The 16,672-nt window shown below is 41.8% G+C and overlaps 1 protein-coding gene across 1 annotated transcript; it reads right to left on the reverse strand.

Moving 5' to 3' along the window:
- Window positions 1–478: 478 nt before the first annotated feature.
- Window positions 479–11,957, reverse strand: LOC126248630 (uncharacterized). The gene is made up of 3 exons (XM_049949805.1): window positions 11,842–11,957; window positions 6,459–6,685; window positions 479–970 (listed from the first exon to the last, which is right to left on the reverse strand). Exons 1-3 carry the CDS (start codon window positions 11,842–11,844, stop codon window positions 880–882), a joined length of 321 nt encoding a protein of 106 aa, XP_049805762.1. The 5' UTR covers window positions 11,845–11,957; the 3' UTR covers window positions 479–879.
- Between the last annotated feature and the right edge of the window lie 4,715 nt (window positions 11,958–16,672).

A 16,672-nucleotide genomic window follows, 5' to 3' on the forward strand; every position in this document is an offset into this window, starting at 1 on the left:
AACTTAGGATTATATTTTTAAACCTAAGTAAAAGTGACACTGAACATGGTAGGTTGTAGTGTGATTGGAATGGGTAATGATTGTTTTAATAGAGCGTAAAGAGAATGTGCAGAACCTAAGAGTACATTAAACTCTTTTGTTTGTTGACAAATACAGAAAGTATTAAAGCTGTTTAAATTGTTAATATGTGTAATCACTGACGACAGCCAGTAGAAATATCGTGACAGCTTCGTTAAGTGTCATGAATTAAATGAATTTATGTATCTCTAAAATAAATGTTTCTCATTTACAGACAGGAATGTAATATGTAGCTAAGTGTGTACATTGCTTCTCTTCTCCGTTTCGCAGTGTCGTGTACTTAATTTTGCAGTATTCGAGAGGACGAGGCATGAGCCTCACACAACGCATTTTATCTCGCAATTCAGCCATCAGCTGCAGGATATCAACACCGAGGTAATCGTGCAATGAAAGTAATAGACAAATTACAACACCACTTTTATTGACATACTCCATGAAATAACAAAACATTTTAAGCACAACCTAACGTAAAGCAAACGAGCTCTACAATGCAAATATAATACTGCGTGTAAATAATGTATAATGGGGAACGAGGTAATGAGGAGAAATGACAATTTAATGTCTCGTCGGCAGAGTAGTCATTAGAGATGGAGCACAACGTAAGTTAGATAAAAAAAAGTTGAAGAATGTTGGCCCTGGCATATATAATGGTGCCAACCTGACATTTGCATGAAGTGATTCAGTTAAACTTTGGTAAACAGTCTATATGGATGAATAAGATTGTTAGAGCCGACGCCGTTTATTCGGTATGGGAAATCGGCGTATGCTGTGGAATGCTGAGTGCTACCGGCGAGTGAGGACTCAGGGACGGCCGACCTGCTGCTGCGCCGGAGCCGCGGACTTGCGCTGCGGCTCTGGCTGCGGTCGCCCGATGTGCTTCTGGATCTGATCCCTGCGACAATACATGAAAAAGGTGAAATTAAAACATTAAACTCATAGGCTTTCACTACAGTTTTCTTTTATATGTGAAACCTTCTTCCCTTCACCTAGTGCCAAAAGCCTGAACAAGAAACCCAAATACAGTTAAGCAGGCACATATATCGTTTACTCTCAAACAGGTTAACTATTAATATCGCAAAAATCTGTGTTATATTCTCAAAGAGTTAATAATGCTTGTATATCTCATTCATTCATTCATTCATCGTGATCCGTAGACTCCATTAAGAAGGGAAAGCTTCAGGAATGTGGAATGAATAAAGGTATACCCTAACATAAGACAAATACATCGTAGAAACAATCTGTATTCTGTATTAACAATAAACTATCATTATGCAGTACTGATTAACGCTGTTCACTCTTATGCCACCTAAATTTAATCGAGTAAATTAGTAAGACAGCCCCTACGACTTATCTTAGAAGCTAGATTAAGAAAAGGCAAACCTACATTTCTAGCATTTGTAGACTTAGAGAAAGCTTTTGACAATGTTGACTGGAATACCGTCTTTCAAATTCTGAAGGTGGCAGGGATAAAATACAGGGAGCGAAAAGCTATTTACAATTTGTACAGAAACCAGATGGCAGTTATAAGAGTCGAGAGACATGAAAGGGAAGCAGTGGTTGGGAAGGGAGTGAGACAGGGTTGTAGCCTGTCCCCGATGTTATTCAATCTGTATATTGAGCAAGCAATAAAGGAAACAAAAGAAAATATCGGAGTAGGTATTAAAATCCGTGGAGAAGAAATAAAAACGTTAAGGTTCGCCGATGACGTTGTAATTCTGTCAGAGACAGCAAAGGACTTGGAAGAGCAATTGAACGGAATGGACAGTGTCTTGAAAGGGGGATATAAGATGAACATCAACAAAAGCAAAACGAGGATAATGGAATGTAATCGAATTAAGTCGGGCGATGCTGAGGGAATTAGATTAGGAAATGAGACACTTAAAGTAGAAAAGGAGTTTTGCTATTTGGGGAGCAAAATAACTGATGATGGTCGAAGTAGAGAGGATATAAATGTAGACTGGCAATGGCAAGGAAAGCGTTTCTGAAGAAGAGAAATTTGTTAACATCGAGTATAGATTTAAGTGCCAGGAAATCTTTTCTGAGAGTATTTGTGTGGAGTGTAGCGATGTATGGAAGTGAAACATGGACGATAAATAGTTCAGAGAAGAAGAGAACAGACGCTTTCGAAATGTGGTGCTACAGAAGAATGCTGAAGATTAGATAACATAACTAATCAGGAGGTATTGAATAGAATTGGGGAGAAGAGGAGTTTGTGGCACAACTTGACTAGAAGAAGGGATCGGTTGGTAGGACATGTCCGCAAGTCGTGGACGCCCAGCAAGGCCGGTCAACAAACTGCTGTGTGAACCGCAATGAGACGCCTCAGTTCACATACACCTCATACAGTGGCCACCGCCAGAGCTAATTCCGAGGGCTGGAGGGACAACCGAAGAAATCATAGGAAACAACACGGCTGCCTGATGTTCACATTTGCATGGACCCTTTTAATATTAATTAATTTTATTTAGTGTCCCACTTAGATTCCCTTGCTTATTTGTAGCACCTGAAGACGGGGTTTACAACCTGAAACCCGGATCGTGTCTATGATTTTATCCAAATATAGGATTTATCAGTTACAGATGGAGCGGATTTATTCATAACGACTTTGATAAAAGCTGCTGCCTGCTCAGTTTTACTATATAGCCGCTGTTTATCTGCTATTAGTAGCATTATATTTATTTTATGAAAGTGCTATTTTTCAAATAAAATACTTTGTTTCATCTACAGATACTAAGACCTGTCTATAGTACATTATTAATTGTCATACGGCTTTATAACAAACGTTGCAACTTGCCACGTACCTAACAGAAATTTTCAATTCCTGAATGTAGGTATCCGGATAATTTGTGGAAAAGAATGGCTAATGACGTATTTTTTCAACTTTCTTCTGAAATGGTATGGATTTCCAACGTCTTTCTTTACGTTAGACGGAAGCGTGTTGATTATTTTATCACCAGATTAAATAACTCTATTCTGAACCGTTTACTTTTGCGTTGTAACTGTGTATATCACAGTTCAGATGAAACTGAGGAACTCTCGACTAATTTATCCATGTGTTGACTCCATTTTAACTTGTTATCCAGCTGGACCCCAAGGATTTTTGCACACCCTGGTCATTCAGTGTATAGCCATTAATGTCTTCTTCCATTGCTTGAAGGTCCTTATTGCTTGTTTGAAATTGCATAATAGGAGTCTTTGTGAGATTAAGACATACTATTAGCTGTGAAAAAGATATAGGTTTGTTCAGTTATCATCTGAGCTGTGTCTCTTAGGTTTGAATTTGTATCCTCGTTTCGTATGCTTGTGTCATCATAGTTTTTAACTGACCTTTAATGTCTGTAGAAGGTCATTTATGTAGGTTAGAAAGAAGAGTGGGCCCAGTACCGATACCTACGGCACTCCACATGATACGTTTCCCCATTATGTGGTTATTTCAGGCCTAAGAAGCAGCTTGTTAAAGATACTCTCTGCTTCCTGTTATGGGATAAGTTTCCATCTGTGCAGGAGTGATGCCATTAATGCCACAACAGTTTAGTTTTGTGATCCAGACAGTCCATGACTTTGGCAAGGCCGCAGAATTACCAACACATACACAAGGGGATGTCATAATTGAAAGAGAAAACTGAAAAGCTTGAAAGTATACAAGAATAGAGGAAAAACGTTCCAGTAAACAGGGGTCTGAAAACAAGCAGTTTGCGAGGTAATTTAGAACGTGTGGTTAGGAGACGCAGCTCAGTTAGAAGGAAATTGTTCGAAACTGTGTTCCCATCTAATTGGCCTCAGAATTTATCTATTGTCCATGGCTGGGGAATGTGATACATGCATGATGGCGTATCGCTGATGTAAGACGACATCTAACGTCAATATCGTCCAAGATAGATGGGTGAAGCAGCAACTATCTTGGACCATTGCACAATGTGCAATGATTTTAATGCAGCTGCAAACAAAATAGGAAGGACGACTGTTAATGTGTAATGACCGTTCAACATACATGTCATTAGAGACAGATTAAGAGCTGATATGGACAAGGAAGAGCGAGGAGAATCAACCACTGCATGTCTGAGTAAACGTTTCTTGTGTTCGCTTGAAAAGCCTACCGGAGATTTGAATTCTATACAACATTACTTGTTTCAGACAACAAAAATTAATTTAAAATTATTTCAGAAATAAGCTACTTCTTTAAGACATGAGATACAAAATTAGTTTTCGTGGAGACTATATATGCCTGTCTGATGTTGGGCCTTTCCAACAAAGTTAAAAACGTTAATATGGAAACTACATAACTTAGTACGTGTCAATATAAGTTCGAAGTCGATCAACTGCCTGGTAGCGTTCTCAGCAGGACTGTGTGTTATAAGTTTACATGGAAACGTATACACGTTTATGCAATAGGTAACAAGAGTGGATGTACATATCTCAACAAGATTTGTGGAACTAGAAATGCAACAGTTTCTCTTCACGCATTTTTCTGTCTTACACGAGTTTTATTTCATGCACTGAAACATGCAAACACATGCACGTCAATGTAACAGCTAACAACAGTAGATGAATCTCAACAAGATTAATGAAACTGGAGACGCAACAGACTTTCTGAATGAAGCAGTTTCTCTTCGTGTAGGATGGAGGGCAGAAAGGAAGGAAGAAAGAATGGAATGACACTATGATTTAGCATGCTTAACTTTTGCGAAACATGTCTCGAAAAAGTAAAACTGGAATTTAATGTTCCGTCTACGATGTGGTCATAGGTGATAGGCTCAGGTTGGCCAAATATCATGATTTAGGAAATTCACATACTGGATGGATGCATAAATATGAACTGTAATGACACTGATTCCAGCAATGAACCGTCGAGGGATTTTCTGCACTACAGCTGTTGCAATTAGACAAGATGTAAGCTACAGCAGCTAACTGGCTGTGGCAGTACTCAGCAGTGGCACGTGAAATCCCAATCTCTGGACGACCTCAAGGGTGGGGTACATGCAACCTGGTCGCAAGAGAATGCGCTAATATCGAACAATTAGATCTGATGACATCCCAGTCGTATGACTCGACCAACTGTTCCAGTCACCATAGTGACAGAGGGCTCTCGTTCCAACATAAGAGCTATCTATAATGCAGTTACTCGTCACTGTACTGTCCCAGTCCAAACTTAAGATGGTTTCTGTGCAATGGTTGGTGGTAAGCGGATAAAGCATTCTGCTTCCAAAGCTGTGCTGACGCTCAACATACGCTGATGCATGGTGCCTCGTCTGAGTGGAAAATAATGGATTGAAAATATTAGAATTCACAGTTGAAAGCGTTATAATGGTACTCAAAATCTTTGTCCGCAAACAGTGACAACTAGCAACGAGTATCGAAAGCAACTGAAAAGATATAGTGACCATTACATTTAACGCTGGAACTATTACTACTGCGTCTCATAAGGCAACAGGGCGTACATGAGCCCCTATGAGACATGAATACAGAAGGTCTGACTTAGTGCCTTTGTTAGGGCTGCAACATATCTCTTTTGTCGTACTCAGGTAAATTCACTCAATGTACTATATAGCAGTGTAAACAAACTGTCGGAAGGTGCGAGTATTACAGAGTAGACGTAATGAGTCTATTTCAGCAATGTATAAAGCATGCATATAATGGTGCCGTGTTTGGTTCATTAGCGGAACTTTCCACTAATTCTGAAAATTGGCTTTGACCTCATACCCAGTGCACGACCTCTGACGGCAATTTGATGATGGCATTTCTCGTCATAAAATGGAGAGTATGCCAGGATACTAACGTAGACCGAACATATCAATCTCCCTACACATATCAGTTGATAACTGAATAAATTCCTCCTAGCTAATTGAGCTAACAATGTTGTTCCTAATGAGGAAGCAATATCAGCGTCTAGAATACTTTAAGGACATATGATAAGACTTACTGTTCACTATTGGATTACAGGAGTAGATACAGAAAATTGAGAGATTAATTGTGCCATTGGTCACTGGTTTGGTCAGTGCGTGCGTATCACACAAATGCTCAGAAAAACCACTGGGAGACATTATTAGAAAAGCGATGTGCACTGCCTACAGCTTAACTCCAAAATCCCAAAAGCGCATATTTTCAATACCACTTTCTCCAACTCATATTTCACGTATTGATCTTGAGGTTGAAACTGCAGACATTCCGGTATGTACGAAAGTATGTCTACGATCTTTCTTCGCGCTTACCTTTCGTAAATACTACAGGAAAATTACTCTGTTATATTTGAGTAGCAGTAAGTGCCCCACGTCAACACCGTACGGTGGCTTGCGGAATATAGATGTCTATGTATATGAAGAAATTTAGATAACTGTTGCAGCGAAGTGATGCTAATGTGGAATGAGGAAAGTGACGCTTACCAGTTAAGTTTCCAAAACGGCTGTCGCTCCTCTGGCCATGCGCCAACCCGAGACGCGATCAGATCGTCGGGCGATTGAGCTTTTCCGGGAGCTTCACCAACACGGTTGCCGATACCGTCGTCAGAGGCCGCCGGCTGAGGTGGCCAGCCATTCCCTGCGTAGAACGACTGATACTGCGACATTGCCACTCCCACCAGCGTCAGCAATAGCACCGCTTTCAGGTTCAACTGCGAAAAATCAGTGACATATGAAACAGGTCTAGCAAGACTCAACAGTACAGTTCGCTCACATGGGTTTAAAAGTCACTATTCCACTTACAGTGGAGACAAATCAATAAAAATGAGAGAGAGAGAGAGAGAGGTGAGAGCGTGAGAGGGAGGGCGAGAGAGACGGGAGAGGGGATAGTGGGGAGAGAGTTCTTGCATTGTATGCTAGGAAAATCGCTTTTACTCTACCATATGATTACCACTGACCATTAGAATGAAGATCATCTTATTTTCCCACCTTGAAACGTCATAATTTTTCGGCAGAGAGCACAACTGTACTGTTGTGTCGATCAACACACAGCCCTCTATTAGACGCCAATACCTAGATTTAAGTTCTGGTTAACGAAAGCAAGCAAGAATCTGTAGACGGTACAGCGTAATTACTTTACGCTTCAGTTAGACTTTGTAGTGAACAGGTGAGTGAAATCAGTCGTAATTAGTACTAGACAATATTGGATCGATGATTTGTGTTGGTATATGTGCCTATTGGTTACATAGTTCACTTACGGTAACAATCTGCAGAAGATGCTTCAGTTGATGGGGGACGATTCGAGAATTTGCAATAGAGGATGAGCGCGGTAAGACCCACTTTTGATGACTATTGTTCGTGAATTGGTCCTAAAGCAATCGATGTAGTCTAGCAAACCGAATTCTGAAAACCGTTTTGGTAGTCATTTTGATGACCATTATAGGCAAATGTGGTTCTTAATTTACTTCTTGAAACCGATTTATGTTGCAGGTCATCAGTAGATAGAGACCAGTCACCTGAATCACATTAGGCGGGATTTACAACGATCCGCTTCACAGACGAAAGCCATTTATTTTCTTCATATGGCATGGGTTTTCAACAAGGTCTGACCACATGAGGACCTAGACACGTTATAATCCAACCAAAATAATGAAATCATCTGATATCAAGTTTAAGATTTAGTAGTTCAAGGTGCTGGCTATCACTCACCTGTGATACAGTAACTGCAAACAGACATAGAGAGGAAATCATAAACGATCATGTTTGAGGATTACTACAATACCGACTGTAGGAATCAGTTTTCGAGATAGCACTGCCAGACTAAACAGATCACTTGTAACATATAGAACACTACTCCACCCGAAGATGCGAGAAGGCAAAAAGATCTCCACGCATAACCCTGTCACACATGATAAACGGTCCACGCGTGGACGGCCGTATGTCTTTTCGTTGGACACTACAAGACTTCCAATATGCTCTCTGAGAACAACGGATAGAGACGTAAGTGGAATTGGTTCATATCTTCCGAATCCGATATCAATCCTGCGTCGCTGTTTGGCGCGTTCATGGTCGACTTGTTTGTCGGTTTCCTCATTTTCCTTGTTTTAAATACACTCTGATCGCGGCGATGTTGACTACTTTCATTCCGTGACTACATAATATTAGTAATGACAGATTTCTCTGTAATAAGGCACTGACAGTCACGATTTTGCTTGCAAACCAACGGCGTGTTTAGGGTTATGTTCCGCTTTGTGTCTGAAATAATATGTGATCTTATAGCCTTAAATTAAACAACTTTCGTAGTTTGTGGAGTAGTTTCAAAATTGTTTGGTGTAGAATTATGAATAAGGACTAAGGCAAATGAGAAAAACCTTTGGATAATAGTAGAGGCAAAACAACGGGCCTCCTCTCCCCTCCTTCCTCTACCACACAAAGTCGTACACACACACACACACACACACACACACACACACACACACACAGAGCACATCTCCACTAATGGATATCATGCCCAATAGCAGCAAATTCGCCCCGTCTACACCAAATACTCCACATTTCATAAGAGTGACTGGTATTTAACTATCGTCTCCCAGATATCCTTTAGACCTGTGTAGTACTGTTCTGAACACACTTTCTATGGTGCACTTCGGTAATTTCTATTTACTGAGGATGTTAATAGAATCAAATAATCTACTCCGTCCGAATAGGCCTCGGAAAGCCCAACGGTACTGACAGACCGCCGTGCCATCCTCAACCACTGGCGTCCTGGATGCCGCTATGGAGGGGCATGTGGTCAGCACACCGCTCTCCCTGCCGTTGTCAGTTTTCGTGACCGGAGTCGCCACTTCTCCATCAAGAAGCTCCTCAATTTGACTCACAAAGGCTGAGCAGATCCCGCTTGCCAACAGTGCTCGGCAGACCGGACGGTTACCCATCCATGTGCTAGCCACGCCGAACAGCGCTTAACTTCAGTGGTCTGACGGGAACCGGTGTTACCACTTCGGCGAGGCCGTTGGCACAAATAATCTTCTACTAAGTAGTAGAGTAGCACTGCCGCTCTGGCCACAGACAGGGTAACAGGGTGCGACCGACTGCCGTGCCATCCATCAATGAATGGCGTCATGTGGATACGGTACGGACGGATGGGAGTCACCACACCGCTCTCCCGGTTGTTGACGAGTTAGCAGACCTGGTCCAACTACTTCTCGGTCAAGTAATTCTACAAATGGCACCCCTTCCCAGTCCTCCCACCAAGGAGAAGCTTCCGGAAGTACAAGGATTCGAACCTTGGTCCTCCGTATGGCTGTCATCAACGCACACCACTCAGCTACGGAGGCGGACCATTAATGATAAACAAGAAAATAATGTAAAAGTATTTCTACAGATGATATAAGACCATAAACATATAATATATAATTATAACATAAATTCTGTGTCACCAACTTGTTACGCACGAATGATTCAAGGCTGTGTATTTTGTCATTAGAGCTTTGTACCATAGTTTCATTAGCACCTATACATTGGCAGTGCTTTGTAGACTGAAACTGGCTGCAGAGAACCGGGCTCGCTTTCAGGAAGCACGTCTCCTTCTAGCTATCGCACACAAAGGGCAAGGTGCTGCGTCATTTCTCGCCTGAGAGCACATCCTACTTGGCCTTCAATTACACGTCACAGCACTGTTGCGATGTTTATCGTAAAGCTCCGCTAAATTTAACAAGTACTCTTCTTCATCCATTTCTGGCGTCATTCAACGTTTCCAGGTAATTATTAGCAATATTTATTAACCTCTTTTGCAATATTCGAGGTATTGAAGTTTCTAAGAAAGGCAATCTCGAAGTAACTGACCCCACTTACAAATCTGACGGCGAACTGAGAAACGAACATACAGTGTCTGGCCATTGACTTGGAAGCTATCATCATGAAGTAAAATTGTCATTGGAAACTCATAAAAATAAAAACTATTTCTCGAGATTTAGTTCCGTAGCCCTCATAATTGCTTAAAAGAAGATTTAGGGCTGTAAAATGTTTATTATAGTGTGCGATTAACCGATTTCGATTAACATGTAGTTTTCAACTGAGCAGTTCGTAATGTGTTGAAGTATTGTTTATGGTCATGCGTATGGCAGACAATACGTAGTATAAACCATATCAGTAAAATGCCTGCAAGCAGTCTCACAGGTGGCAGAATACTGTCTGCAAATGAACATTTGCGACTGTGCAGTTTGACTGTATTATGACCTTGGACGGTTAACTGGAGACAATAGACTGGTAGAGGCTGTACTATATAAGATCTAAGACAGCCATATACGACGCAGTAACATGCTACGACATACTCACTTCAAAATGGCATGTTAGCTCAAATCACCGGATATCAAACTACAATAAGTATTTTATATATAGATGCGGACAACATCGTCTTTTCAGCATTCGCGGAAACCAATGTAGAGGTCTGACTCATTCTTACGAGAAACAGCATGCTAAGTAAATTATGGAATATCCTATTTGTAACGAAGGTACGCTGAAACGACGAACTGCAAGTGCTATTGGCACAGCACAAGATACCCCTATGACCTACAGAGATCAGCGATAACACTACAACGTCTCATAACAGAATTTGCCCATGAAATTTTAAATTTGATGTTGTTATTTTATACTGTACTGTTTTATTAGGTTGTGAGACAGCTGAAGAAAGGAAGCAGTCACACTAAAAAAAAAGAAAGAATATGGCCTTGAAAATATGCATCTTTTGTTAACAAATGTTTAAGTCTGCCTTGCGGTATTTCAGACCAAAACAATAATCATTGTGGAACTGTAATATTAGAAGGCACAACTTGCTCTGTCTTTCTGCAGCAAACTATACACTCCTGGGAGTTAATAAATGTCTTCTTGTATATATTTTTGCTTTCCTTTGTTTGCACGGCGTACTGTACTCATACAGAAAGGGAACTACTTTCGTGTGTTTTATATTGGTACTGGTGCAGTGTCGCTATAAAAATGTCCTAGCATATGAAACACAAATTAAGCTACGTGATGAACCATGATCCAAGCTTCAAATTTCAGCTCCTCTCATCTTCTTCTTCAGCGTCCTCAGAGATTCTGTGGCTCGGTATGCAAACCGTCTACCCCTGAGGGAAATCACAGATTATAACTTACTCACAATTTGTGAATGTTTCGAGAAAATTGTTTCTTAAACGGTAGTGGTTCAGTTCCTGGGTCTAGCAACAATGACAAGCTACACCGACATGATGGACTGGCACTGAAACACAATTATCTTTCCAAAAGGAAACAGCTGTTTTTGATAACTCGTCATGTGTAAGCCCCACACAGTTTTATTTGATACGAAAGTTCATTCCAGACACTGCACAATGCTTAAATAAGCAATTTCAGTATGTCACCGTAGCGGCTTAGACTGACATATATTTGATGCAGCGTCCACACCTCTAGCAACAAAGCTAAGGAAAAGATTGTATACCAGTGCTTACGGAGGTAGCCTTGCCAATCTTTGTCTTCTATTCTTTCACACTTTTCCATCAAGATCTCCATCTACTACTGGACACCCTTAGTTATAAAATCGATTATTTTGCTGTTTATGTAAGCAATACATAAAATGACACACGGTATTGTATCCTAAATTCACAGACAATTGACGTCTCCTATCCATTTCCTATTACTGGGACAGTTTGGCAATTACTCCTCACAAAGGTGAATTTAGTTCTACGAAGTCCCATTGTAAAAATTAAATGAATACACCATCGACAGATCAGTAAACAACTCCACACTGTAAAAGAGTGCATTCAAAAGTATACAGTCTTGCGAATAAGGCAAAGTCAGATGAAGGAAGTTAGTGGCTGCGGTTGCAGCTACTCACCATGGCAGTAGCACGCCGACACGCAGACTGTGCAGACAGGGCTATCCCCACTGCAGATATAGCGGCACGCGGTTGACGTCACGACCACTCTTCCCGGGACTGTTGCGGGCGTGTTCAGCAGAATCGAGATAGCTTACAACGCACACCCGATAATGTTACTCCCTCTGGCGGATGAGTCGTGAAATCATCAATTTATTTCCCGGATGTGTTTCCGTTTACCGTAAGTGGAAATCCTACAAACCCTTAACTCTATTATGATTCCATTGTTATATTTACTGCCTCTAGTTTCACAGGGATGTACAGTGGACAATGGAATTCGCATATAAAATGTTTATTGTCCTGATCACAATCTGTAGGAAGTACTAGTATTCTACATGAAAGCCGGCCGGGGTGGCCGAGCGGTTCTAGGCGCTTCAGTCTGGAACCGCGCGACCGCTACGGTCGCAGGTTCGAATCCTGCCTCGGGCATGGATGTGTGTGATGTCCTTAGGTTAGTTAGGTTTAAGTAGTTCTAAGTTCTAGGGGACTGATGACCTCAGAAGCTAAGTCCCATAGTGCTCAGAGGCATTTGAACCATTCAACATGAAAAGATGTCAAAGTTTAATGTCCTGTAGACTCTGAGATTACAGGAGACTTGAGACCGAGTCGTACTGTGGTTTGAACACCGTTCTTCGGATTACGAGCCAAGTACCTTAACAAGGAGGGCGTGCTGAAAAGTAATGCCTCCGAATTTTTGTTCAAATGGTTCAAATGGCTCTGAGCACTATGGGACTCAACTGCTGAGGTCATTAGTCCCCTAGAACTTAGAACTAGTTAAACCTAACTAACCTAAGGACATCACAAACATCCATGCCCGAGGCAGGATTCGAACCTGCGACCGTAGCGGTCTTGCGGTTCCAGACTGCAGCACCTTTAACCGCACGGCCACTTTGGCCGGCCCGAATTTTTGTGTAAAAACTCTTAACATTCTACATCTTTATTCCTCATGTCTACATGCTTCTCAACATAGTCACCCTGGCGACGAACACATATCTCCCAATGAGAGGCCAGTTTGTTGATGCCGTCATCGTAGAATCTTTGACATTTTTGTCGGAGTCACAACTTCACTTACGCTTTCTCTGCATCATTACTATCAGAGTGAAGTCCTCGAAGGTGTTTTTTAAGTTTTGGAAACATATGAGTATCGGATGAGGCAAAGTCGTAGGCATATAGGATGATCGATGATAGTGAACCCAAGGTGTCGAATTGTTGCAGATGTCGCAGCGCTCGTCTGTGGTGTGGCATTCTCATGTTGAAGGAGCGGCCAACAATTCGAAACACGATTAGAGCACGCTGTCTCTGACACACTGACATTACGTTACACACCATCCAGTTACGTGCTACAATTCGTAGTTCTCTAGCGGCAGAGTGTTGCAAACATGCAGACGTGAGGAATAAAGATGTACAACGTTAATAACGTTTGATTTATTTAAAAATATTTAAGAGTTTTGACATAAAAAATTCTGAGGCATTATTTTTCAGCATGCGCTCGTATTACACTTCCTCGACAGGTAGGTAGTATCATACCAATGAAACACCACATTCACAAATTTATTATCAACATAACCAGTTTATTGGTGATTGCAGTGTCTGTATTTATACAATGTCTATATCTGCACAATAGACACTGTAACCTTCAGCGATGTATTCACGCCTTGGTAGGCTAAAATGACAATATAATATTTGTCTCAATGTGCGGGAATCACGGTTTGTGCGAATGTAACGGTTGTGATTGCATGACATATGGAAGTCTGGATCGGTCGTGGAGGCATTTTCGGATAGCCGAAGTGGTTAAGGCGATAAGCGGAAATTCCTGAAAACGAATTTATTTCGAAATGAAAACAATTTTAGATTAAAGCTACAATTCTTCTGTACTACAACTCATTTATACCGGTACCGTGGCGGTGCAATGTTCTGTTTCCTCTTTATTATGACTTACAAATATATCCTTATTTGGATATGAAATCACGAACTTTCTGCAGCAATCGGTTTCAAGTTCAAAAACGGATAAATTCTAAGTTCTAAATATTGTAATTACTCCGAAACTAGTAATCAGATTCAAAAGAGTGAAATGCCTCTAAATTCGTCTCCTTTAGAACTACAATACTAGCAATGGAAAAATCAAAGTTTAGTCCTACATCTCTGTAATTAAAATAGCTATGAAAAGAGACTGTACATTTATGGAGGACTGTTTTGCAAATTCGTTTGGGTGAAAACAGAATTTCGATATCTTAAAAGGTTCAGCAAATATCCGAGGTTAACAGTTTATCTGAATCATCCTATATATCATCCTCATCTGTATTTATGCATCTGAAGTCACAGTGCTCCGTATGGTGAAGAGTGCACGGTACATATTCTCAGTTTAAACCATTCCCAAGTACTGTCCGGACAGACGAATGCCAAGGATTTCCCTAAATAGACGACGGTGTAAGATTTGTAATACTTTTGTTGTTTCTGAAGAACTATAAAATAGTCACAAGAATATTAAAATATATTGTGGTGGATTCCGCAGTGTGCCTCACTGATCGTCTTCAGGCACAGAAAGAATAAATTTTAGAGGGAAGTTGGAATATAATGATCTAAAGTCCCATTGACGGCGAGGTTACTAGCGACGCAGCAGTAGTTAAATTAGAACAGGATGTGGCAGAAAATCGGTTGTAGCCGTCTTAAGGGAACCATTACTGTTAGGGGAACCATCTTGACACTAATGGAGAATAGCCTGGCTCCTCTCAAATACAAGTTCAGTGTCTTGAGCACTTTTACACTTGCCTCATCATTCATGAGAAGGTACGTGCCAATTGGATAACAATGTAAATATCACTGTTGGTATCGCTGACAGTCTTATTTGATAATGCGAACAGTCTAGCTCTATTAATTTACGAAGCACCATTATTTGAAAGTACAATGAAAATTTTCAATCCTTTTTTGATGCGCGACAGGCTGCTTTTCACTGTCCTGACCATTAATGTTAAATGTCATCTACTGAAAAGTGTTTCATTTGATCGTTCGGTAACTGATCTATTAGTATCTTCGGGAAAATAGTAAGCAAGTAACTGAGAAGCCCTATTAAACTGTTTGACAAAAAAAGTGAAGTATTCAGCAGGTATGGTCAAATATCAACTAACTTCGTGCACGTACACAGCACAGGGTATGTAAATTATTCGAGTTGTAGTTGTATGTGACAGGTACACTGTCCAGTCATATTAACGTGATCACCCATTAGAAGCCTGAATAACCACATTTTGCAGCGCGTAACGCTTCGGGATGTGCTAGAAGAGAGCCAGTGAGGTTCTGGAAGGTATCGACAGGGATGTGGAACTATACCGACTCCAGTGCCGTGGCCAGCTGCTCTAGGTTTCTCGGTTTGAGGATCCATAGCGCGAACAGCCTGTCGAGGTGGTCCCACAGATTCTCAACTGCGTTTAAATCCGGAGATTTTAGTGGCGAGAGGAGTAAAGTAAACTCATCCTAGTGCTCTTTGAAACAAGCACGTACACTGTGAGCTGTGTGACACATTGTATTGTCCTGCTGGTAGATGCTATCGTACCGAAAAAAAAACTGCTTTTAGGGTTGGACAGCGTTTCCAAGAATAGGTACATACTTTTGCTGATCCACTGTGGCTTCCAGAAAGCCGAGATCAAAAATGGTTCAGATGGCTCTGAGCACTATGGGACTCAACATCTTAGGTCATAAGTCCCCTAGAACTTAGACCTACTTAAACCTAACTAACCTAAGGACATCACACACACCCATGCCCGAGGCAGGATTCGAACCTGCGACCGTAGCAGTCCCGCGGTTCCTTACTGCAGCGCCAGAACCGCACGGCCACCGCGGCCGGCAATGCCGAGATCAACCAGGGAATACCACGAAATCATTCCCCACACCATAACGCTCCTTCCTCCGGCCTGGACCTTTCCGGCGATTGTTTGCTTTGAGACGTTTCACGCCGAACACGCCAAAGGTCATCTGTCATTTGAAAAGGCCACCTGTTGCCTGCCAGTGGACGTCCAATTACGGTATTGGCGTGCAAATTTCAGCCTACATCGCCGATGAATAGCAGTCAGCGTGGGTGCATGAACCACACGCCTCCTGCGGAGACCCATACGCAGCAAAGTTCGCTGAACGGTCTTTGAGCAGATACTGTTAGCAGTTCCTTCACTCATCTGGGTGGTCAGTTACTCAACAGTTCCATGTCTATTCGCCCGTACACATCCCCGCAACCGCCTTTCACGCCTGTCATCTATGCCTCGTGGTGCAATACATTTGCCTCGGCGACGGTTTTGGATAGCGCCATTTCGCCATGCACGGTATACTTCAACCACAACAGCACACAAACAATTTATAAACTTAAAAAAAAACTACTCGTTAACAAGCCATGAAGATCTAACGGTACCGACCGGCCGCCGTGACATCTTCAGCCCACAGGCGTCACTGGATGCAGATATGGAGGGGCATGTTGTCAGCACACCGCTCTCCCGGCCGTATGTCAGTTTCCGAGACCGGAAATTTATAAACTTAGCCGTTCCGGAAATCGCCCTTTGCCCTAAAGCCAATGATCATGCCCTTTTGGACGTCAGATAAATCACTCCGTTTTCGCATTACAACAGCGACAGCATTGTATTCAGCCTCCTCCTGCTTTCCCCCCCCCCCCCCTCCCGACATGCTTTATATACCCTTCACTGCTAGTGCTGCTGCCCTCCGTCTGTGATGGTTACCGCACGTTGACGTCGAACACGGGTGGTGGTCACGTTAATGTGAATCGACCGTGTAATTGCACAGAACGAGAATTACA

Source organism: Schistocerca nitens, chromosome 3 (assembly GCF_023898315.1).
Source record: "Schistocerca nitens isolate TAMUIC-IGC-003100 chromosome 3, iqSchNite1.1, whole genome shotgun sequence".
Taxonomy (NCBI): Eukaryota; Metazoa; Arthropoda; class Insecta; order Orthoptera; family Acrididae; genus Schistocerca; species Schistocerca nitens.